General features: G+C 41.4%; 1 protein-coding gene across 5 annotated transcripts in view; it reads right to left on the reverse strand.

Annotated features, from left to right (window-relative positions):
- The window catches only part of cep350 (centrosomal protein 350), a 166,295-nt gene that overhangs the window by 76,991 nt on the left and 62,496 nt on the right, over positions 1-26,808 (reverse strand). For 4 of the 5 annotated variants that reach the window (XM_072573399.1, XM_072573394.1, XM_072573396.1 and 1 more), the window contains exons 9-15: positions 19,500-19,640; positions 17,546-18,174; positions 14,890-15,011; positions 6,595-7,643; positions 5,818-5,968; positions 2,675-2,820; positions 2,277-2,466 (exon numbers count right to left, since the gene is read on the reverse strand). In XM_072573399.1, the coding sequence (XP_072429500.1) occupies positions 2,277-2,466; positions 2,675-2,820; positions 5,818-5,968; positions 6,595-7,643; positions 14,890-15,011; positions 17,546-18,174; positions 19,500-19,640 (2,428 nt within the window). The remainder of the gene's footprint in view (positions 1-2,276; positions 2,467-2,674; positions 2,821-5,817; positions 5,969-6,594; positions 7,644-14,889; positions 15,012-17,545; positions 18,175-19,499; positions 19,641-26,808) is intronic. The other variant, XM_072573397.1, reaches the window with a different exon arrangement.

Consider the following 26,808-nt stretch of genomic DNA (forward strand, 5'->3'; position numbering starts at 1 on the left):
TCCAGCACAAGCCCTTTATCAGGATAAACAGCCATCCTTACTGGATGGGCCCATGTTCCTTCTATTATTCTCAAAAGCCAATCTTCTACAACACCATTCCCAGTTTAAATTTAAACAACAATGCACTATCTGGACACAGCAGCCTAAAGGCTGATGAATCTGCCAAACTTGTCAACCTAGACAACTGACTCTCAACATACTCGCCAAGGCCTTTGGGTTTACCAGTCCATTTGCGTCATCAAGAGAATTCATCAGTGACTACAATCACACTGGCCACCATATGGTTGGTAGCTTTCTGGGATGCCAGAGGTAAAATAAAGGACAACCACATCACATGCACATCAACAGACAGCACACAATTATACAAGAGCTGAAGACTTTCCAAAAATCACATACACTACATAAAGCAAATGCTCACTGATGACTATTTCCCCTTGATGAAGTCCAAAAAAACACCAAGAACCCAATTTCGAGAAGCAGCATGGAGAATGCACCACAGCTCAACATATGTTGGACTATCCAGTGTAGGCTTACTGAAATATATCAAGGAATATATCTCTGGGAATAGAGAATTCGATAAATTCACAACCACTGAGTAAATAAACTTAAGTTTGGTCCTAAATAGTCAACCCCTTGTCATGAATCTGCCCCATTCTCCAGCCACAGCGCAGCTCAGTGGTTAGCATTGCTGCCTCACACCACCAGGGAACACAGTTTGATTCCAGCTTTGGGTGATTGTGTGGAGTTTGCACTTTTTCCACATGTCTCCTGGGCTTCCTCCGGGTGCTTGGTTTCCTCCCACAGTCTAAAGATGTGCAGGTTAGGTGAATTGACCGTTCTAAATTGCCTATAGTTTTCAGGTGTAGGTTGGGTGCATTAGTCAGGGGAAACAGAGTGATAGGGTAGGGGAATGGGGTCTGGGTGAGTTACTCTTTGGAGGATCTTGCTGTGTGGACTTGCTGAGACAAATGGCCTGTTTCCACACTGCAGGGATTCGAAAACAGTTAGTAGTATAAATGGCAAAGTTACATGACCAGTAATTCGGAGATCTGGGAAAAAGCACTGTAGTTATGCATCTACCGCATGGACTGCAGTTCTGAAGCAGTTCACCACAATAAACACCAACTTTGCTAGTACCAATTTTCCAAGAAAAAAGAAAACCGCTCAACATCAACATCAACCTCAGCAAAGCCTCTCAAAATCTTACAGGTTTCAATTAGATGTCTCCCATTCTTCTAAACTTCAGAGATCATAGACTCACTCTGCTCAGTCTCTTTCTCAGAGGACTATGCTCATTTTTGGAGTCAATCTAACAAACCTCCTCTACATGCCCTCCCAGACAAAGATATCTTTCCCTAGATATGAAGGCCAAAAGTGTAACACTACATAAAAGTGAGGTCTCATGAAAAATAACTGTAGGAAGATATTCTTAATTATACACTCCAAATCCTTTACAATAAATAGCAACTCGTTACTTACCCACCTAATTACTGTTCCATATGTTACACATACAAAGAATACCAGTCTCTCTGAACAATCAACATTCAATAGTTCTGCGTGATTAAAAATCAATTGCTTTTCTATTCTACCAAAGTGAATAAATTAACATATTTCCAATTCTTCCACTTTCCTGTCCAAATAGAAAGCCTGTCTACACCCTTTGTTGACTCGAGTTCCCTCACAGCTTATTTCCTGCTTAGCTGCTCATATCAACAAAACAGGACACATTACCCTCTGTTCTTTCACTGAAGTCATCCTGTATCCATGTTAATGTAATATAATGGAACCCTCAATGTGTAATAGCTTATATTTTTAAAAGGGCATTGATAAATACCTACATTGCTAACCCATGACTTCCTGTTCATAACTCTGGTCAATCATTTTAAGTTAACTGTTAATATTTCCTCTACAATGAATTCCAACATTTCCTTGAACTGACGTCAGGGTAAGTGGCCTACAGCTGCCCATTTTCTCTCTACCTCCTGGCTCAAACAGCAGAGCCGTATTTGTTAAATATCAATCTATACCAACTGCTCCAGGATCCAGGGAACCTTGCAAGATCAAAAACAATTCCAACTCTATCTCTGCAGCCATCTCACTCCAGGATGTAGGCCATGGGTCCCTTAGATTTGTCAGCTTTTAGGCCCATTAGTTTAAAGAAAGCATAATGGAGAAATTAATCAAGTTCCTTATATCTCAAAAGTGCTTCTAAGTCCTTTATATGCTCATATTCCTTACACCCCACTCTGCTTTAAGTACACTTCAACAGACCATACCTAGTTGAGACATGAACACTGGTCTCTTCCTGCACTTCCTTTGTGTCCTTCACTTGCTCAAGATCTTCCACAAAGACTTGTCCAAGGCGTGGCATGCTTCCTTCAGGGGAGCTCCGTTCTGAAATACTGGCAGATGCCCAAGTACCACCATCCACAGGAGAATGCTGCACACTCCCAGCAGCATCAGCACCTGCCAAAGTTACAAATTGTACAGATGAGGAGAAAGGGAGAGAGACTATGGTGGTGCATGGAAGAGAGTAAGGATAAAGAAAGAAGGAAGGCCAAGATTATCCAACATAGCCAAAACAGACTATCACTGAATGAATTACATAGGACAGGTATAGTCAAGACTCTCACCATCCTTGTGGAGTCTTTCACCAGTGCTGCAGATTACTTACTGTCTACTTTTAATTTCTTTCCTGAAGAGTCAGATGTTCGGGAAGAGACTGTGGAATGTTGTCCCGGGGACTGTGGGGATACTTCTCCAGACCTTGTATTGATAGAACTTTTGCTGCGATGCTCACCTTGTGTACTGGATGGTCTGCTGCCATTGAAGATAAAGAAATTAATCTACTCTGCTATATCAAATGTAGCTTGTAACATCCAGTCTTTCTGAAAATTATAATACAAGGTGTGATTTCTACGTATTTTGATACAATTTAGTTTAGATTTTGAACTCTGGGATTTGTGTGGGTCAAGAGGCATAACAATTAACATGCAACAATTTTTTTTAAAAAAAGAAAAAGTCTTGAGAGAATACCTTTTGGAAACTAATATGACTTGATTTACGTTGTGGAGATTTTATAAACAAATGGAATAAACTGATGTGTACTAAAGTTTAGCAAGAAGATTCTGGAATTTCGTTTTAGTTTGGACAGCATTGTAAAAGTCTTGAATGAAGCTGGATGTGCAAGACAGTTCTCCTGAAAAAGGGAGATAGCTAGAACTGTTAAGAAATAAGGAATTTAGGTCGCAAGTTCCAGACCAGAGAGATTGGTTAAAAACCCGAAAGGGCTACTCGAAGGTCAAAAGTCTAAGCTCAGTTGCATGAAAACTCAAGGAAGAGGTTATTAGATTCTTAAAATGGGGAATTAAAGCCACAGTTAAATTCAGCTCAAAGATGTGGTGAAGGGAATTATCTCTAGTGAGACTGCTACAAAGGCTTATTTTTGAGATAAATGGGATTCAATTTTATCACATCATTCAAAATCTTTTAACTTGTGTTTTACATATATTATATGCAAAAGTTTGGTTTATTTTATTTTCTCCTTGATTTCGTTTGCAGAATAAACTTTTGTTTTAAAGCAAAAACTACAACACTGTATGCCTGTGTTTCAGTGCAAGGCCACATTGTCAAAACCAAAATAACAAAATATTATCGAGAAAGCCAATTATTATCTAGCAAGCCAATATTATCTTGCCCAGGATCAATATCAGGCGGGATGTTAAGAGTAAATGGCAGCAAACCAGAAGCCAATGTGGGTCAGTGATATCTGAAGGCGGTATTGGTCTGTTAACATGAGAAATTCAAAGCAGTAGACACCACAGGGGTTGTCTGAACTGAAATGGGTGGAAGGAAGTAACCAGTAAAATCATATAGAATGACATTTTACCCAACTTCTATGAACTAAAAATATGGGATGGATGCAAAAGTAGCACTGTATCCATTCCCACCAGCTTCATGACTAGCAAGTTTGGGTGAAATTCTCTGCTGCGTTGTCAGCTGAACTTCTAGCATTGATATCTGAGTGACAACCTGGCAGCGATGACCTGAAAGCAGTTAAGATCACAGAACCATCAAATTTACTGTTTCATCAATACAAGCATACTCCACTCATTTAATGGGCAATGCAAGGACAATTGACAAGATGTTCATTGTGATGAAATGAATAAGTCAATAAAAGGATCTTCAAAACAACAGAAAGAGACACCTGTCTGGTCTGAAAAAGACAACTGGCTAACATTTCCAGGAAAGACCTTTTTTGTTTAAAGATTAGAACAAGTGGTCAGTCAAATCTGGGGCGGGGGGGGAGGGGAGGGGAATGGTTCACTAACACTAATAAAGGCTCCAAGGTTTCTTCAGCTGCACTCAGGATTCAATAACACATTTGCCTACATTAGGGCAAACAAGACATACATGCTGCTGCAGAGTGAATATAATAACTCTTTCTGGTGATTTCAGTAGAAAAACCTCTAAGCCTACCAGAAACTGTACAAAGCAACATAATGAAAGGAACCATCGCTGATACTTGCTGAGGGCAGACTAAAGTCGCATAAAAGATTAGATTGCAAGATAGGTCATTTCATGGCATACACCAATCTCCATATCAGTTAAAAGTGGTCAGGCCAACTCTTCTCTGCGATTTTCGCTCTGCCAGAGCGAAGTGGAAACCCCAGAGAGATGGGATTCAATCATTGCCACTTGAATGAATATTGGGGTGAAGGTCTGAAGACAGGCTTCTGGACCTTAAGACTTTTGGTAGGCCATTTAGCCTACTGATTCTGCTCCACCATTCGACAGATCATGGCTGATAATCCTCAATTCCACCCTACTGCATTTTCCCATAAGCCTCAATTCCCTTACTGATCAAAAATCTGTCTCAGCGCCTCAGTGAAAATCTTCAATCAATGTGATAGGACACACTTCCAGAACAGATGGGAAGTGAATACAGACCTCCTGGCCAGCAGTAGGGACATTACCACACTGCCTCAACAGGATTGAAAAGAGGCTTTCCTCATCAACTATTTCAAAGTATTGTGAAGCTGCAGGAATGCATTTCTGCCAGTCAGTGACACTATTGAGCTACCTGGGTGAAATGGTATAGCAACAAGTGACTGACGGGAAGCATCTATATATACACACATCTATGATCATAGCTAGTGATCAGATGATCAGCTTCCCTTGTGATAAACCGTCACACACTCACAGACATCTTCCTACATATATGTAGTGAAATATTTGCAATCACTTGTAATACACAAAGCACCATAATGTTAAAAGTCAATCAGTTGCATTTTGAGAAATCAACAGGCTTTTTCCGTTAAAAATAGTAATCTATACTGTCCAAAACATTCGCTTTAACATCATTGGCCATTTAGAATCAGAATTTTATAGCATCCAATATGCCTGTGCTGACTCTGTGGCTGTGTTACTCTCCTTTTTCTCCAAGGCATCAGGTATTTTCTCCCATGTATCTAACTCTTGTTAAATGACATTTGAATGTGCTTCCAGCACCCTTTCAGGCAGTGTATTTCAGATCATTATTTCACTTTTTCTTCTTCTGCCAATTAGCTTAAATTTGATTTTAAAAATGAAACAACAGTGCTAGAAGTTCAAATTAAAAATTTGGGAGTGGAAAAAACATTTTCTCAGAACATTTTTATTGGTCTTAATGCCACTCCTCTTTGCTTTTGCACCAATTGATGCCATTTAATTTCTCGTGGCTCCATCCTAGCACGTCTTTTATTCTTTTACTCACCAGTTCAAATGTTCTTATTTGTTCTGAAAGAATGATGACTAACACCAGTGCCTGCTCATTACCTTTGGTATGATGGGACCTTCCTGCTCGAAGCTGTGCTGCTCTGGGAGGAGAGGAAATCATCCTCATACAGAGCTACTTCTTCAGGACTTGCTGTAGACATCAGAGGCTGCAAGGTTGGTGAGCTTTTGTCAGATTCTTCCTCTAAACCTCCTGTTAATAGCAAGCATATCACAAGGTCATAGGCAACAGCTTTCACCAGCTCTTGCAAAGATGTCTAAAACACAGGCCCTTACCCACCATCCTCTTTTCATCAATGGGAGAAACAGTTATTATATTTCAAACCAATAAACCATTTGGTCACAATCTAACAAATCCCTATTCACAGATCTTCCCTCACCCTCCACTTCTCATGTCAACCATTCCCCTCCAGTCACCTTTACCCACTGTACTAAAGATCAGATCCCACTTTTTGTCAGGTCCCAACAACACTCACATCAGGTCCCAGGCACCTATTAACCTGCCCACATCAGGCACTTCCTCCATAATGAGGCAGCCACTGGCAGACCCCCAAGGTCCACATTATCTAGCTACGTCTGCTGGAATCGGTCAATGCGGGCAACAATTGGGAACAAGATCCTACATGGCTGTGACAGCATTCATAAGACAGAAGAAACTGCCACCATTCTCTATCTAAACATGCTCAAGAGCAAGGAGTACCTGGATGAGATAGTGCAGGCTCCACACTCCAGCATGTCTGAGGAGGACAATGATTGGAGGAGATTGGGTGTCATAGACATCAAAAAAATATTAACAGCAAAATGCATGTCGACCCTTACCTTGTCCAACGAACTGGTAACTCTTCGTAAAGATGTTAATCACACTATGGTGACTTCCTTTGGCCAGCTCTTCCCAAGGTGCTCGGCTCTTACTTCCCTCTGGGTGTATTTGCAGTGGTTGGTACCTTTCTGCTTCTTTCTGGAAATCTAAAACTGGTCTGGAAGGACTCAATTCACCTGCACAGAATTCCTTATCTTTTAGCTTTTCCGTTAAATTGACAGGGTCTCTGCAACTAGGTAGACCATCCTCCTCTGAGAGACTTCCTTCACTCAGTAGTGGACCTTCACTAATTGACCCCCCACTTGAATGGGGAGAATCAAATTTATTCCTCTCTCTGCTGAGCTTTTGCAAGTCTTGCTCCAGGGCCTCAAGTGACCTCTTGTATGTGTTTTCCCAGTTCACTTCCTGCTGCTTGTCAGTCCCTGAAGTCCTGGCCTCTACATCTACCACCGCTGAGACAGCTTGACAATGGGGTGACTCACCAAACTTTTTAAATTCATAAAGATTGCCAACCCCTGGTAAACAATCCTCATAGGTAGTGAGTCCCACATTGGCTCCTCGAGTTCGATGCATTCTGGGTGAGATGTTGTGCTTACCACCATCACGGACTGGTGGACTGACAGGCTTTCCCCAATATCTGTCATCCCATGCAGTCTGCAGCACATCATGTTCAGAGCTCTGTGCAACACCGTAGTTGATGCCCACACCCGCAAGCTTTTTGGCTCCATTCTCAATTCGACTGGAGAGGGAAGCTGCCATTGCCTTCAACGCCTCAATGCGGTCTAGTCTACTCTTTTGTGGGGCTGTAGTCTTTTGTACACCTGCTGTGTAGTCATATGGTGAGAAGCCAGAGAATGGATTAAGAGAAGGTGCCTGCCCTTTAGATGGATCTTCCTTATCTGTTACTGTTTCCAAATCCTTGGGCAGCATATTTTGAGATTCCACCTTCGGAGGATACAAGAGGTTGGCTCCACTGACACTGTGGTCTGGTTGGACTGCAGGGTTCAGCCAAGGAGCCGGCATCCAGCTAGAGTCCAAATGGTCATGTCTGAAAAAGAGAAACACTTCTTCAGAAGCAAAATTTACAGCGGTTTTAATACCCTTGAGTCATGTTAGTGCTAGCTCAACTCCAGCAACTGCACTCTATTTCAGTGGTTCTGGGCTCCAGTTCCACTCCATAGACTTGATCACAATCTACAGCATCACACCAGTATAATACTGAGACAGCCCTCAATCAATAATATGGTGACTAGAAAACAGATGATGATATCGAGAACTGCAAGATGCTGCAAACTTCAAACTGAATGCCACATTTCCTGCATTAAACCAGTGACTGAACAAAAAAAAAAGATTCATTGTTTTGAAGCAGTAAGGTACTTTGTTATTAGATCCGAATCTCAAAATCTGGTCAAAACTGAACAAACACTCCTTCAGCATGTTAAACAGATTTGGAAAGCCTGATTAAAGAAAGGAAGTATGGGTGTGTCAAAGAGTCAATATACAAACAAAAGCAGTAGTCAGAAGACAGCAGTTGCTGTTTCACTTTGTTATGAAAAGACTTGGAAACCACAAAGAAAATCACTACCAAATCTGGTTCTTCTGACGACAGTTCAGATTTACACTCTGCACTTAACAGTGGTGGCAATTCAATCATTTCAAGCAGGTAACTGTGGGTGAGAAACCAGCAATAAGTAAACCTAAGCCCTCTCAATACACAGGTACAGCTGGAAGCCAGCAATAATTTACTTAGTATCATTTCAATGGCAAAAGTTTAAAGGAGGAATTGCCAATTAGTACCAATTATGCCCCAACGACACTGGATTAAATTTATGAAAAGATGTAAATCTCCAGTCATAAAAGCCAGCAGGAGCCTTGCTACAAAATCAGTTCACTGCATAAAAGTTATCTAAAAATACCAAGTTATCTAATTTTCAAATGTATTCGTCATCTTTCAAACTTTCAGGTTTTGTTTTCTCTATGCAACAACCCTCCTACCATTACCACCCTAACTTTTTACTAGTTGCAGCTTTAAACAGCATACTTATACTTATCTAGCTAGCCAAATGCTGTTGTGACTGCTAAAGTTATGAGATGGGAAGTGTGATACCATTCCCTCACTTAGAAAGATCAATTATTGCATATTACACAACACAAGTGGCATTTAAAGACAGGATGCTGCTGGAAATACAAAATGAACCAGGCTGGACTGCATTTATTGTGAATAGACGTTTATTTTCTAGGCTGGTGTGGTGTGATTAGGAGCTGAATGGTATCAATGTTTGTAAAGATACTGTTTAACTGTATGATATTGCAAAGCTTTTGCGACTGCAAGTTGCACAATGCTGAAAGCAAACTCACTGAAACATTCAGTAACCCTGCCGAGGAACATGCTTAAAGGAATAGTACCGTACATTCAGTTTGAAAAATTACCAGACAAAAGTACTGTTTAGTTATATATAGATTTTCAGAAGGGTTAATGTAACGTTCCTCAAACCACCGCCTGGGTTAGATGCAATCAGCAAATCATGACCGACACCAGCTGTGACCTGATGAGCCAAGATAGAAGAAAGTAGGAAGGATAAAGATAAGCTTGGAGCTTTGTTATGCTTTTAATGTAGTTAAGAAGCCCAAGGTGTTTCATAGGAAAGTTCACAAACTGTCACACTTCCATAAATAAATATTAGGACAGGCAACCAAAAAAAAAGGTCTTAAGCAACTTCTTAAAAAGGAGCCATGATGTGAAGGTGGTTTTGGACTGGGGTGGACAAAGTCAAAAATTGCATGACAGCAAGTTATAGTCAAACTAGTTGATTTGAAATCACAAGCTTTCAGTGCGTTGTTCCTTTGTCAGGTGCTCCTTCGCCTGACGAAAGAGTAGCGCTCTGAAAGCTTGTGATTTCAAATACACCTGTTGGATTAAAACCCGGTGTCATGAGACTTCTGTCTTAAAAAGGAGGAAAGTAGCACGGCAGGGTTTAGAAAGAGATCACTTCAGCTGAGGGCTTTGGCATCTGAAGGCACAATCACATTGTGATGCAATTAAAATTGAGGCCAAAGTTAGAGGAACACAAATTTCAGCTTTGGCTTTAAGACTAGAGATTATTGATGTCTGCAGAATGGCAGAACAATGGGAGAATTTGCAAAAGTGATGAGAATTTTTAAAATGTGGGCTATTCGTCGAGGTAACTTAAACATTGGGTCTGGGCAAATAGATTCAGTTGTGAGACACTGCAAGTCACAACAAGGGCACCAGAATTTTGGATAAGCTAAAGTTTATTTAGAGGCACAATATCGAAGTTGTCTAGGGCAGCATTGCAACAGGTTAGGTCTAGAAGTGACAAAGGCATGAAATTAGAGCTTCAAAAGCAAATGAACTGTGGGGCAGGGGTGGGGAGGGAGATAGGAAATGTTTCGGAGGTTAAGAAGATCATGCAGACATTGGTTCCTCAGACTAGGCAGGAGTGTGACAGCCATGACAGAATTTCAAAAGCCAACAAATATACTGGAACAAATGTGAAATACAAGAATCAGGAGTTCTCATTTGCACTGTCAGGTCATTTACTGTACTGAGGTCTCAACGTTTAATGCCTGAAGCAGGAAGCCACGATGCTGATTCAATTTAGCAAACTGATCGTATTACTTAAAATCCTGTCACAAATAAATTAATTTTGGGCATTTAAAACTTTGAATACAATTACAGCTTTATGCACTTGGGACAGTGGCAGTGGAACACAGTGACCACACAGCCCAGATTTTAACTTTTACTTGTCAGCTCAGGCTTCCTACAAAAGGCAGTCAGGGAATGTAATACCAAAATCTCTGAAGTATTTTTAAAAACAGAAAACCTAGTTTCAAATTGTCCTTTTATGTACATTACTATATATATATTTATATACAGTAAGCATTAAACTTAAGAGCAGCCAAGCAATTGACTTTGAATTCTTGCCAATAAATACAGCTGCAGGACCATTTGTTAAAAGAGTAAAACGTCTTTTGAGGTGCTATATATTGTCAATCATTGATAATTCCTTTGAAATAGCACTGTGGCAGTACAGTAATGGTCTGACTTAGAATTGCTAGCTCAAGCAAAACAAAAGCTATGGGGACCTTAGCACCCTGACCTATTGAGAAACAGCAAACTACTCAAGATTCTCACCTCTGATTCTCAGCTAGTGACCCATGTTACCTTCAGTTAACCCGCGATACAAAGAGAATGTCTACGTAGATGTGAGAGTTTCTACCTACGTTTTCATGAAACTGAGCAGGACGATTTGCAATCTGCAGATCTTTGAGTACACGGGAATGGATGTCCTACAGGGCAATGGGATCCAAAGTGCAGGATATGCTTCCTATACTTCCATTCCCTGCTGCTACTCTGCTTCATCATTAGGACAAATGGATTCAATGCGCAACACAGCTTGATGGACAAGCTGTTGCATTTTGAGTGATGGCAGCAAGCTCCTCCCAGTTGTTGATGTCAATGCTGCTGAGCTTCAATGAGAGTTCCAGAGTGCCTCTGTAGTGTTTTCTTTCACCTCCCTAAACTTTGGCCATTTAAGAGTTGAGAAGACAGGACACAGCAGGGGAGATGATGTCCTCCCACTGAGTCAGAACGATGCAGCTGCATTATGGCTGGTGGAATTCTCGTGTTCTTTTGTGTCGCTTGTACACAGTTCAAATTTCACTGCAATACAAGAGTGAGAGGTGATAATTGCTCTGAAGGCAAAGAATTTTATTGAGCTCCATAGGATTTTGTCATTGAACAGTTGCTGCCATAGTTTTATAGATATTGTTGATGCAACTGATCTGGTGCTGCATTTTTTTTGTCAGTAGTGGTCGCCAAAGGATCAGAAATGCTCTCAATCTATGGATGGTAGAATATTATTTGGCTGACCAGGTCTACACTGACGAGTTCTATTTCGACAATGCTCAAGGACAGGTGGACTTTCTCGTCTGCAGAATTGGAAGATTGAGAGTAGCCCCCAGATTTAGTGCAGTGTGGGCACTGACAATGCAGTCATTTAATTACTGCAAGTCTTACCTTTCTATGGCGGTCAGTTGAATTTTCACAGAGGTAGGCAAGACTAAAGAGCTTTCCAACTCTGGAAATGTAGGTGGTATTTAATACTGATGCTGGAAGATAGTCTATCTTAGAGATTTTTTTAAAAACTAATGTCAATCAACAAAGTCAAGCAATAAATTTAGCAAATGAGGAGGTTAAAGTAATTAGAACATAGAACAGTATAGCACAGCACAGGCCCTTCGACCCTCAATTTTGTGCCAGTTTGTTTTCCTACTTTAAGATCAGATTAACCTACGTACCCTTCATGTGCGTAAGAGACACTTATATGTCCCTAAGGTATGTGACTCCACCACCACTGCTGGCAGTGCATTCTACACATCCACCATCGTGTGAAGAACCTACCTCTGACATATCCCTTAAACCTTCCTCCAACCACCTTAAAATTATGACCCCTCATGATATCCATTTCCACCATGGGAAAACATCTCTGGCTATCCACTCTATCTATGCCTCTCATCATCTTGTACACCTCTATCAAGTCACCTCTCATCCTTCTTCACTCCAATAAGAAATGTCCTCGCTCCCTCAACCTTTATTCATCAGACGTGCCCTCTAAGTCCAGGAAGCATCCTGGTAAATCTCCTCTGCACCCTCTCTGAACATTCCACATCTTTTCTATAATGAGACAACCAGGGCTGAACACAATATTCCTAGCGTGTAATAACCAGGGCTGCAGCATAGCCGCGCAGCTCAAACTCAATCCCTCTGCTAATCAAAGCCAACACACCATATGCCTTCCTGGCAACCCTGTCAACTTGGGTGGCAACTTTGAGGACCCCAAGATCCCAGTTTCTCCACACTGCCAAGAATCCTGCCTTTGACCCTGTAATCTGCATTCAAATTCTACCTTCAAAAATGAATCACTTCACACTTTTCCAGGTTGAACTCCATTTGCCACGTCTTAGCCCAGTTCTGCATCCTGTCAATGTTCTGTTGCAACCTCCACATTATCCACAACTCCACAAACCCTCATGTCATCGGCAAACTTACCAACCTACCCTTCCACTTCCTCCAAGTCATTTATAAAATCACAATCAGCAGAGGTCCCAAAACAGATCCGTGCAGAACATTACAGGTAACCAAGCTCCAGGCTGAGTACCTTCCATCTACCACCATCCTATGTCTGCTATGGGCCAGCAAATTCTGTATCCAGATAGCCAGATTTCCTGTATCCCATGCCTCCTTACTTTCTGAATGAGCCTACCATGGGGAACCGTCTCAAACACCTGGCTAAAGTCCATGTACACAAGATCCACTGCTCTACCTTCAATGCGTTTTGTCATGTCCTCAAAGAATTCCAAAGGTTTGTGAGGCATGACCTGCCCTTAAAGCCATGCTGATGATCTCTAATCAAACTGTGGGTTTCCAAGTAATCATAAATCCTGTCTCAGAATCCTCTCCAATACTTTAGCCACCACTGATGTAAGACTGACTGATCTGTAATTCCCAGGATTATTCTTATTCCCTTTCTTGAAGAAGGGAACAACATTTGCCAACCTCCAATCATCAGGCACTACTCCAGGGGAAGTGAGGGTACATTCTTTTGATTTGCTTCACAGTTTTAAGGGTAGCGGAACTTTATTTTGCACCTTTACTTGTGCAGATTTCTCAGCAAATTCATATGCAAGAATTATTCAGCCAAGAAAAACAGCTTTTGTTTTATGTAGTACCTTTTAATGCGATTAAACAACTTGCGACTTAAGAATAACCTGTGTTTTTACGCTCTGGTTGATATATTTTTCCCAAGTTATTCCTGAACATGTTGGTAGGTTGCTCAGCTCTTTCCACTTTGCATAGGAACTGCAGCTGTCTTGAGTGGGACATTTGAAATCAACATCTTCAATTCTGGATTGAGGTCAAACAAAAGTGCCTGACAAATTTTATACAATGTGAAATCTAGTACCACTTCAGACTTCCAGAGAGAGAATAATCTTTGCTAAACAGGGACCTTAGCTGGACCAATGTGGCCAACCTCTACCAATGAGACCTTAATATAGACTAAAACATCCGGAGGTAGAAGTTTGTTCACTAAAGCCTAAGGGAATACTAAAATTGTCCAAATTGCTGAAATCAGAGTAAAGGTTTTGAAGGATGATCCAATGTAGGGTGCTTCAGCCTGTCAGAAGGTTTGAAATATTTAAATACATCATGGCAACAAGGCAAAAGAACACAAGATCAAGGACAAACCCAGAGAGATTGTGTTTATTTCTACACAGACTAATCAATGGTTAGAGCAGGCTGATAGGAAAGGTGTTGAGGACAACCAGAGGCTCAATAAACAGGGAGCTACTGTAACAGGAAGTAGTATGAAGCCAAACAATACTTGTGAAATTAGAGAAAGTGAACACAAGACATTCGGCTACCTGGACAATAACTTCTATTTGTTACAAATAAATTAAGCAGTCACGATTTGATTGATAAGGGATAATGCAGGTTTGCAAATTTAAAGATATCAACAGTTCTCGCAAAGCAACCAGCAATTCAACATCTTGATTTGTTGTCAATTTGTCTTTGATTTCACAAACTTTATTTTTGATCAGATGTAAAAGTAAACAAGGCATTAACCAGACCAGACTTAGAATATGTTCACAGTCTTCTTCACTCTTTTTAAGGAAAAATATATTAGCATTGGAAGCAGTCCAGAGCAGATTCATTGGTTGGTTCTGCACATTAGGAGAGTCTGAGCAAGTTTGGCTTATGCTCAACATTTATGGAAACAGAGAAGATCTTACTGAAACATGCAAAATACTTCAGGGGCTTGTCAAAATAGATTATGAGAAATTGTTTCCCTGTTGTGGGAGAGTCCAGGACCAGAGGACAATCTCAGGGGAAGGAGTCATGCATTTATAACATAGATGAGAAGCAATTTCTTCTCTCAGAAGAGAGTAAATTGACAGCATCCTTTACCACCAAAGGCTGGGTTCATTAAGCATATTCAAGAGTGAAATGGGTAGATTTTTTAATCAGCAAGGCAATCAAAGATTACGGGAAGTCAGAAAAAAGTGCAGTTGAGGATGATCAGATCATCAATCATCTCACTGAATTATGGAGCAGACTCAAGGGGCTGAATGACCTACCACTGTTCCTACATCCCATTGCATGCTAACATCTATTTGACAGGAGACTGCATGGAATTCAGCTCTGGGTGAACTTGGATCCTACGGCATGCATTGGTTGAAATGTGCTCATATAGTTTAAAGCATCTCCTTACCTTCCCACAGGCTGCACAGGTTCGGAGAGAGACAGGTCACTACTTGACGAGGCACTAAGGGGCCGTTCTTGACCTTTATTCTCTTTGTCAGATTCCCCTGAAGGTTGGTAAACAGCCTTTTGCTGGACAAAAATTAAATTTTTTTTAAAATTAGAATGTCCTAAACAGTTTGCAAACCAAAGGTTACCTTTTAATAGTGTGTGATGCATCACATCATTAAAATTTGAAAGTGACGTGAACAAGCAGTTTAGGTGTTCATCAGTCAAGAGTGTGATTAGATTAGATTCCCTACAGTGTGGAAACAGGCCATTTGACCCCATAAGTCCATACCAACCCTCTGAACAGTAACCCACCCAGACCATTTTTCCCTCTAATGCACCTAACACCTTGGGCATGGCCAATTCACCTAACTTGCACATCTTTGGACTGTGGGAGGAAACTGGAGCACCCAGAGGAAACCCAAGCACACACTGGGAGAATGTGCAAACTCCATTCTGACAGTCACCCAAGGCTGGATTTGAACCCGGGTCCCTGGCTCTATGAGGCAACAATGCTAACCACCGAGCCACCCATGGTGGTGCTGGAAAAGCATAGCCAGTCAGGCAGTATACAACAGCGTAGAATCAACAGTTTAAGCATAAGCTCTACTGCAGGAATGAGGATTGTGGGCTAAAGGGGCTGAGAGATAAGGGGGAGGGGTAGCTGAGAATGTGATAGATGAAGGTGGGGGTGAAGGTGATAGGTGAGAAAAGAGGGTGGAACAGATTGGTGAGAAGGAAGATGGACAGGTAGAACAGGTAATGAAGGTGACGCTGGGTTGGAAGGTCGGATCTTGGTTGTTTTTTTTTGGGGGGGGGGGGGGGTGCACAGTAATGATCCCCTGTGGTTGATGGGATGTGCAAGGTGATCAGCAGCAGATGTAATTGGACCACATTAAGTATACTCTTATTTCGGGCTGATCAGCAAGTTCACGGATGTTACAAACATTGGTGGGATGGAAGTCAATAATGAGGAGGCTGGTCAATGGATTGGTCAGTGGCAGATGGAATTCAATCCAGATAAATGTGAGGTGATACACTTGGTTAGGAGAAACAAGACAAGGGGAACACATGATGAATGGTAGAACCTTGGGAAGCACCAGGGTTCAGAGGAAGCACCAGCGCACATCGTTTCCTTAAGGTAGCTGAAAGGACAGATAAAATGGTAAAGGTGGCATGGGAGACATTTGTCTTTGTGAGCAGAGGCAAAGAGTTCAATAGCAGGGAGATTTCACTGGGAATGTATAAGCAGTTGGTGAGGCAATGACTAGAATATTACGCGCGATTTTGGAATTCACATGATATGAAAGATGTGATTGTGTTGGAGAGGGTGCAATAGAAATTTACCAAGATGTTGCCCGAGCTGCTGAGTTTTAGTTAAGAGGAGAGCTTGGAAAGACTGGAGGTGCTTTCCTTGGAGCTGAGAAGACTGGTGGGGCTGGGACGGGGACGGGGACGGGGGGGAATGATTGAAATGTATAAAATTATGAGGGGCATAGATTGAAGAGACAGGAATAAACTCTGTCCCTCAAAGGAGGGATCAATGACCAGACAGAGATTTAAGGGGCAGAAGGTTTCGAGGGGATGTGAGGAAGGATTTTACACCCAGAGACTGGTGAGAATCTAGAACTCACTATAACAAAGTGGTTGAGGGCAGAAACCCTCATAGCATTGAAATAGTATTTACACGTGCACTTGTAATGCCAAGGCATAGATGTCTATGGGCCAAGAGCTGAGAAATGTGATTAGAATCGTAAGGTGATTGAATTTGACTGGTGCAGACTCAGCAGGCCAAAAGACCCTTTTTGTGTGCTGTAGATCTAATTCTAATTCTCAGCTAACAAAATCTGCTCACAAATCTAAAGTTATCCTAGAATCAATATAACCTGGTCTGTCTGCTTCCTACCAAACATCCTCTTAATCTCTTATCCTCCATGCCTTCCACCTTCATCTCAAACAAGAATCAAGGAGTCCCACCCTGCCTGCACCCCACACATTGATTTTCTCTCATCAGGTTTGCATCCTGAACTAACATTGAAGCTGCCCTAGTCAGGATCATAAGTGACACATTCTGGGACTGTAGCTGCCTCTATGACTTCTCTGCAGATAACTTCTATCTTTTCGTCTACTTCTCTTATTTTGGAGGGCTACTTAATATCTATTTTCAAGTTTTTAGTCACCCCTTCTAATGTCTCCTCCTTTAACTCGTTGGATTACTCTTTTGTTAAGTTTTCTGCACTTAATATGCTGTAAAAATGCAAGTTGTTATCTGAACCGACACCTTCACTGGCAACACAGCTGGCTAAACAACACCTCACACACCTGCTACCAGATAGCAGCAAATTTAGTGAAGCTACATTAAATTTACACTTAACTGAAGCTTTCAACAGAATCTGGCACTGTGTACTCACATCTTGTTTCATGATATGCTCGCAGCTCTGAAATACCGTTTCAAATCACTATCAGCATTTTCCTCCTTTCCACCAGTGCAGGAAGCTCTGCACGGTGCTGCTCTCCCTGCTTTGTCACTACGTAACCTCTTCCACTCATGACTGCCACCAAGATGATTTTTACTTAGAACATAAAACAGTGCAACTCAAAATCAAACAAATCATTACCGGTCTCTCTTGATGCACTAATTGATGATGTGATGGCTCTTCAACCTTTGCTGGCTCAGACACATACTTCAAGAATGTCTCCTGTAAGCGTTTCTGACACATTGGTTCTGGCTTGGGTTTGGAGAAAGCTTCTTTCTGCTTTCTGTAGAGTTCCTGCAGACGTTTGTTCTTTTGTTCCATTGCTTCTTTCTGGGCTTTCTTCTCCTCTGTCTGCCTCTTCTTCCTCTCTACCTGCTGCCTGGCAATATATTGGCGCACTTCCTCCGCATCATAGTGCCGCAGTCGCTTCAGCTGCATTTCTGTGCACATGTTGTGCCTCTCCTGCTTCCTCTTAACAGGGCTCGTACTTCTCGAAGAGAATCGGATTCCAGCTGGCTGCTTACCTTCTTCCAAACTAGTCTTTTCAGCTGGGATGTCCTGATGGGTTGTCTTGAGCTGAAGGTCATCAAGAATCCCTCGTACTTCCTCTGGCAGGACACGTGTATTCAGCGTATCCAATTCATTCTGCCCCTCTTTCTTTCTTTGGTCAGTCTCTGGCTGCTGTTCAGCTCTCTGCCTCTCAGAACTTCTGGGGCGCAAAGTTTTAGAAGCTTCGAGTTTGATATCAAAGTCTGTTCTTGCGGTACTTCCTGTAGAAAGTGAATTTTAAGAAGTTGAGTGAGAAGATTACTTCTTTTAGGAATGAGGTGGCTAGCTTTGCATTCATTACTGACAAACAGTGGCAGCAGTATATACTACCTATAAGGTGCACTGCAACAAATCAAGGCTCATTTGCAAGAACCTTCCAAACTCTCATACTCTACTATCTAGAAGGACAGGTACAACAGATACCTAGAAGCAATATCCCCTGAAAGTTCCTTTCCAAGCTACTCACCTCGTGGAACTACATCACCATTCTTCAATTGTCGCTGATTAAAGTCCTAGAACACCATTCTTAACAGTACTGTGCATCCCTATACCTCAAGGACTGCAGGTCAGGAAAACAGCTCCTGACTACTTACTCCAAAACAATTAGGGATGGACAATAAAATGGTGGCCTCACCAGCAACACCCAGATCCCACAAATGATGATAAAAATGTTATTCTTCCTTGCATGTGATTGTGATAACATTGCAGTAAAACAAAAATATAAAGACTCAAACAGAAATTACAGGTGGTGAGGGACAAACTATGAAAGTTTAGCACCACCATCTTTGGAGTTGGTTTCCACTACATTGTTAAAGCTGACCCAAAGATACAGTTCACTATGGTAAGGTGTTCAAATATCAGGTGACACAGCGAACAATAAGGAATAAGAAGTCAGGTGACATTTGTTTTCAAACTTGTGAAGCAAATAATAATAGAAGTTCACATGATGTGCACTTCTAGAAACACCTGAGTCAGTGGAATGCAACAGGTAACTGGATTGAATTAGAAATAGGATGATCTTCATTGGAATTTGCATCCTTGGGCCTTTATGAAAATGAACAAACCTGCTTACAGCTTAATTCTCAAATACTAAGCAAGCCCATCAAAATTACAGTAATATAGTACCAGAAACCTGGAATTTCAAAGCTTTAACAAAGCCTGTAAATAATCATCATGAACTGTGTGTGTTGTTTGGGGAAACTGGGGCTGTAGGCGGGGAGAAAGGAAAGAATATGTTGTACAAAGAAATCTTCAGAACCTCTCCCATAAACAATGCGAAAGGCATATTGTAGTAAACAATGTGGGTGAGATCAAATGTTGCTCATTCATGTCTCACTCCTAAAACCCAAACACAGCTAAACAAGGTTCTCAGCCCCAATATAGGTTTATACATTTTCAACAAAGCCAATCACAGCATTAGCGCACACACTAACTCTTCAATAAGTGAACTGATGAACATGAACAGATCACTCACTATTTAGGAGCAGGGGTCAAAATATTCAAGATCAGCCAAGACAAAAGGTTTGAGGGTTGATCAGCTACTCACTTGATCTGGCAATCCTCTCTCTCCCAGCTCTTGCAATGGCAGCCTTTTCATTTTCCTTCACTGGTTTAGGTGCAGGTCCCAGAACCATCTTCACCAGCTTTATACCTTCCCGCCAGGAGCCTGTGCTGATCACATGAGCACCTGAAAGAAAACAACACGGCACGGTGGCACAGTGGTTAGCACTGCTGCCTCACAGCGCCAGAGACCCGGGTTCAATTCCCACCTCAGGTGACTGACTGTGTGGAGTTTGCACGTTCTCCCCGTGTCTGCGTGGGTTTCCTCCGGGTGCTCCGGTTTCCTCCCACAGTCCAAAGATGTGCAGATCAGGTGAATTAGCCATGCTAAATTGCCCCTAGTGTTAGGTAAGGGGTAAATGTAGGGGTATGGGTGGGTGGTGGGTCGGTGTGGACTTGTTGGGCCGAAGGGCCTGTTTCCAATCTAATCTAATCTAATCTAATCTAACAGCGTTTATGAATTGAAGTCCAGAGAAGCCAGGCTTTGAGCCCACAAAATGCTCATCCTTTGAAGTCTACACAAATCTTCAAGGCACATTTTCCTAGCACAGAACAAAAACAATCAAAATCCAACTCTACAAACTGCATTTAAAGCCAAAGCCCTGGCAGCAACTAATGAGAACTCAGTCTCCTGCAAATTCATGTCCAAACTTCAGTTCAGGATTTAAGGACATCAAAAGGCATACTCAAGAAATGATAACTTCTATGCTTGCTCCTCATAGGAATCTTCCCAAATTCTTCAGCTTTTGCATTTCTATACACGTCCTGTTCTTTCAGTACTCATTTCCTATTCCCCCATCATGTTACTTGCACATATAGTTTAATCCACAGCTCGCCCAGTTCACCAACTGGCACAGATTAGCTGACATTTTCCAATGATACTCAACCAAACTCATTCTTTCTAATTCCTACTGATGCCTTCAGCTTCACCCAGGATGAGCCATGTAGCACACAATTTCACTATGCTGGCTCATTCTTTGTTGTCACTCCTGAATTATAACCAGGGACAGCTACCAGAATTGCAAATTGTCATATCCAGAATAATATTCACTTGGTTCAAAATGCCTTCTTCCCTTGATGAAAATTTCAAGGCATTTACCAAGATTCAGACAGCATGTCACTTCCATCAGAGCTAGAAAATTGGGGGGGGGGGGAGTCAAATCTTATGTGGAAATTGAGTACATAATCTGGGCTGAGATGGGAATGGAGGACCAAAAGGATGCCATATAATCAGGGTGTGGTCTTTTTGAATGAGACTAAACTGAAAGATTGCCTTCTCAGAATGATTGTACAGGTACATCTGTATATTGGAAGAGTTGGTGCAAAGAGGTTTGCTGCTCTGTTGGCCACTATTTATTCCTCAGTCAATAACAAACAAGTTAGCTGATTATTAAAACACTGTCATGTGACCAGGCTATGCAATGATATCAAAATCTTTGTTTTTAAATCTTTTCAGTCTCACTCTCCTTTGCCAGATGACCTTCCGTATTGTCTTACCAGTATTCTCTGCTTAACTATCTGCATTCCAGTTAATTCATGACAGCTACTCTGCAATGTTCTCTTGAAGTGTTTGCTACATCCATCTCTTTCTTTGATAAATCTAGCCTTATTTTGATCTTGTTCAGTTTTCCACCTTCTGAATGGCTGTTCACCTCATTCCCTCAAAAAGGCTCTCAGGTCTACTTGATGGAATCTGTCTAGTGATTCAGTAATTGATATTGGGATTCAACATCTTGCTGCTAAATGAAACAATGTAAACCTTAAAGACAAATCTCTAACAGTATTTATGACAAGATACTCCAATTCGTCTGGAGAACAATCATATCTGCAATCTTATTGTGCCTTTTGCCACCACAGAATATCCAAAAGAACAAAGAGATGTACAGCATGGAAACAAACTCTTTGGTCCAACCTGTCCATGCCGACCAGATATCCCAACACAATCTAGTCCCACCTGCCAGCACCTGGCCCATATCTCTCCAAACCCTTCCTATTCATATACCCATTCAGATGCCTTTTAAATGTTGTAATTGTACCAGCCTCCACCACTTCCCCTGGCAGCTCATTCCATACATGTGCGTGAAAATGTTGCCCCTTCGGTCTCTTTTATATCTTTCCCCTCTCACCCTAAACCTATGCCCTCTAGCTCTGGACTCTCCCAGCTCAGGGAAGATACTTCAACAAATCAATTTTGAAAAGTAGCCTGCATCATGTGGGCAAAAGGAGCAACCAATTTGGACTCAATAGGTTTGACGAGAGATTAGCAAGGTAAATGGACAGTAACCCTGTTTTTGCATAATGCAAGTTAAGCAGCAAAGTTGACACTCACTGGATGAACTCTTGTGGTTCTTTTCAAATAGAATGACTCACATCTCTTGCATCTTTTAATATAATAAAATGTCCAAAAATAACATATGGCATTGCAGTGGATTCTTCTAAATCCCTCTGAATGGGCAGTGAAGGGATCACAAATTCATGCTGCATCTATCACCAGCACTTCTTCAGCAATGTATTCAGAGTCTGCCTGCATTATGCCTTCTATGTCCGAGGGTGGGGTCTCAACCAACAACCTTCAGACTCAAAGGCAATAATGCCATTGGGAATCAAGCAGAGATGTAATTCAGCCAATTGCAGCATACCAACGACAAGTGCATCATTAAAGCTAGCCCCACCTAGTAATCAGTGTTCCTTTCTCTGACAAACCAGGGTGCTGAATTCTAGTGACAGCAGGATAAGGCTGTCTGGGTTGTGCTTTGGACAAATGTACAGGGGCTGGAAAATGATCATTTCAATCTTCGCCACCAATTCTATTAATTAGAATTAGATAGGATGGGGATATGGATATTTGTAAAGCAATTCTCTAACATGCATAAAATCAAATGGTAACGGTAAATAATCTGACAGTAATATATATATAATTAGCATAGGAATATTCTAATTATGTGCAATGATCAATGAACAACAATGATTTCTAAAGCTCAGACAAGAGTGTTAAAAGCAGAACCCTGCTGCTTGCCTTCTTTCAGCTGCAAGGCTATTAATAGGAAGTGCTGATGAACCATTCATAATCAGTGTCAGGCAGTGCAGCAAACCCCTACCTCCCCCACCCCTCCCCAATCCACCTCATCATCTGCACAAAAGGCAGAAGACTTCAGTTCACTGTGAATGCAGGACTTTTGCTATATTTAGCACACAGACAGTGCAACCTCTATGCTTGCCTGAGATGGGTTACTTTGAGAACCTGTTCCACATCAAAGGAACAAACAGAAATCAGGGGCAACTCCCAGAGGTTTGCTGCGCATGCTTTTAGCCAGTATAATAATAGGCAAAATACATTAATGCTCTGAGCAGCGAAAAATTGGAACACAAGTTTAAATCCTGCTACCTTAATCCTCTCAAGAGCTCAGAATTAGGACATAGGTTTAAACCCAATTTTCCATGCCATGTGCTCCAAATAACAGCTGTACTCTAAGATACCTGGTGCTCATAATTTTGCATCTTTAAGTGGGTTTTTACTCAACGAAGTACTGTGAAGTGTAGTCATTGTGTAATGTGTGAAACATGGTAGTAAACTTATGCTCAACAAACCCCTCAAATCAGCAATATGATAATAATTACATAATCTGTTTGTGATGTTGATTGAAGGATATATGTTGGTCTGGACACCATGTACAACTTTCCTGCTCTCTTGTGAAAGTGCCTTATAGCATCTTTTATGCCTCAAGCAGCTGAATAGGGCTACAGGTTAACATCTCATATGAAAGATGGGTCATCTCAGAGTGCAGTGCTTCCTCAGTGCCACATAGGAACACAAAAATAGGCCATTCAAGCTTGCTCCTCCATTCAAATCAATCACGGCTGACGATCCAGTTCAATGCCTTTATTTCACATGCTAACTTTAGGTCATTGGTATTTAGGAATCCGTCAACCTTGTTTGGAACATACACAATTGCTGAGCTGACACAGCACTCCGGTGCACAGAATTCCAAAGATTCACAAATTCCATTTTAAAAAAAACACATCTTCAGGTGAATTCTCACCAAAGTTCTATATAATTGACACAACTTTTACTAAGCCTGTTCTCAATCGAGACTGCTCTACTCCTGAAGGGTTTTTGCCCGAGACATCGATTTTCCTGCTCCTCGGATGCTGCCTGACCTGCTGTGCTTTTCCAACACCACTCTAATCTAGACTCAAACTAGACTGGCCCAGAGCGGGAGTGACATCATCATTTTTGGTGCTATTCATTCCTACCAGGAACAGGCTGCCTACACAGAGTTATCCTATCCACTAACCATTTTCAAGTCACCCATTAATTACAGCCCCAACAACCAGTTCGAAACAGTATGGTCAAAGGTAGGCAAATCCACACAAGGTAAGTGGAAGTTGTAGCATTATCTGATGGCTTAAAGCCTCACCTGAATACAATTCCCCCTCCTCCCCCAAAACAAAAGCAATATCTTTCGAGTTTTGAGAAGATTTGTAGCTCAGATTGAGGTTCTGGATGTAAAGTTTGCTCGCTGAGCTGGTAGGCTCATTTTTAAGACGTTTCATCACCATACTAGGTAACATCAGTGAGCCTCTCATGAAGCACTGGTGTTAGTGACCCGCCTTCTATTTATGTGTTCAGGTTTCCTTGGGTTGGTGATGTAATTTCTTGTTCTTTTTCTCGGGGGTGGTAAATGGGGTCCAAGTCAATGTGTTTGTTGATAGTGTTCTGGTTGGAATGCCATGCTTCTAGGAATTCTTGTGCATGTCTCTGTTTGACTTGTCCTAGGATGGATGTATTGTTCCAGTCAAAGTGGTGTTCTTCCTCATCTGTATGTAAGGATACTAGTGAGGGTTTTTTTTGTGGTTAGTAGAAGTTCACATTGGCTAGTTTTCTGCCTGTTTGTCTACTTTACTGTTTGTTACAGTTCTTGCAAGGCATTTTGTAAATGACATTAGTTTTGCTCGTTGTTTGTATAGGGTCTTTCAAGTTCATTAGCTGCTGTTTTAGTGTGTTGGTGGGTTTGTGGACTATGATGCCAAGACAGACAGTCATTTCCGAAATGTCTTTGATGTAGGGGAGAATGGCTAGGGTTTCTGGGTACATCTTGTCTACTTGTTTGGGTTTGTCCAAATACTTCATTGGACAAACAGGCAAAAAACTAGCCACTAGGATACATGAACACCAACTGCCGACAAAAAGACATGATCCGCCCTCACTTGTATCATTACATACGGATGAGGAAGAACACCACTTCGACTGGGACAACACATCCATCCCATGACAAGCCAAACAGAGACATGCATGAGAATTCCTACAGACATGGCATTCCAACTGGAACTCCATCAACAAATACATATACTTGGACCCCATTTACCACCCTCTGAGAAAAAGAACAGGAAATGACCACCACAGGAAATGACATCACCAACTCAAGGAAACCTAAACACAAATAGGGCAGCACGGTGGCTCAATGGTTACCACAGCTGCCTCACAGCACCAGGGTCCCAAGTCTGATTCCAGCCTAGGGTGACTGACTGTGTGGAGTTTGCACATTCTCCCTGTGCCTTCTGCGTGGGTTTCCTCTGGGTGCTTCAGTTTCCTACCACAGTCCAAAGATGTGCAGGTCAGGTGAACTGGCCATGCTAAATTACCCATAGTGTTAGGTGCATTAGTCAGAGGGAATGGGTCTGGGTGGGTTACTCTTCGGGGGGGTCAATGTGGACTTGCTGGGCCGAAAGGCTGTTTCCACACTGCACGGAATCTAACCTCAGAAAGCAGGTCACTAACACAAGTACCTCACCAGAGACTCACTGATGATGTTACCTAGTATGGTGACAAAACGTCTGAAAACAAACCTTCCAGTTCTGTGAGCAAACTTATGTCCAGAGCAGTATCTTTCATTAACAAGCAGCTTAGAAAGTACAGATTTTATTAAAGAACATTTTTTTTTTTAAAAAGAATGTCTATTCGAGATGAAAGGAATTCCCCCAATTGTAGAAACCAATGTGAGCACCATGCAGCAAGGTCAGCACAGCCATATTTTAAGTGATGTTGTTTGCTTTATTTGAATAGCACACTTCTCTTGAACCTAAGAACAATAGGATCTTCATTTCCCACCCCAGCCCTCATGGCAAAGTATTGATTTAGAAACAGATTTTCAATCAGTATCCTTTTGAAAGAGAACAGACTCAAATACATTTCTCATTACACTCTTACAATCAGCATGAAGCAACATTAATATTAGTTTAAGCTGGATTTGGAACTTCATCCGAAAGAGATCCAACCCTCCCATACAATCAAAATCAGAGAATAAACTTTTCAAAAGAAAATCCAGACAATATCACCATATTCCTTTAGGAAATGCTTTCAAACCAATGATCGCACAAACGGTAAATAACAGTTTTAAAAGTAATAACAATTTAATCAATAGATTAAATTTAGGAAAAAATATTATAATGCAGGACAGATAACCCTGGACTAGTTCGATGACTTAAACAAATTGCTCAGCAGGATTCCCAGTACAAAAATATTCAAATTCTGACACAACTACTGTGTGTTAAGTGTGCTTTGACATGACTGCCTATCTCAATTAGTCACTTGAGATTGAAAACTCAAAAATTTTACTGACATTGATAGTTGTGTCACTGGACATCAGTAAATCACACAGGGTGTTCACCTGAAATTCTAGCTTGTCGTTCTGAACATGACTCAGCACTAGGAAACTTTATAATGGTGGAAGCAATTTAAGATTACAAACAACATCAGAGTAATACAAACAAATGCCGTATTGGTTTAAATGTGGGGTTTTGAGAGTCTCTTGCTACTAATATCTCATGCATCTCGAGAGACAAGGCTGTGCTGATAGCTCACATTTGGATTTCAGACCAATTCAAACCTTTACTGAAAGGATAAAGATATCAAAAGGATCACACAACAAATTGCTGTACCATCTGCACATTTGAGACCTTAAGAAAGAGCTGTACACCACATGGTGTTGAATGCAGACTACCTTCTGCCTGTCCAAAGAAACTGAATTATTATAACCTGTCATTTGACATTTAATCAAGTGAAATATGAAATTCAACCAAGCACCTTACTGTGTTTTGTGGAAGACCTCTACTTCATATATAGAATACATAAAAGACAGCAGAATTCACAATCTCATCTGATAATCAAATCCAGCTTAAACTAATATTTTGTGCTAAATGAAACTTAATGTCCAAATAACATACAACCGCAGAAAACCAATTTAAGCAACCCCTAGTAACAAACGTTTAATTTTGTTTGTTGATTCCCTTCATCC

Source organism: Chiloscyllium punctatum, chromosome 7 (assembly GCF_047496795.1).
Source record: "Chiloscyllium punctatum isolate Juve2018m chromosome 7, sChiPun1.3, whole genome shotgun sequence".
Lineage (NCBI taxonomy): Eukaryota > Metazoa > Chordata > Chondrichthyes > Orectolobiformes > Hemiscylliidae > Chiloscyllium > Chiloscyllium punctatum.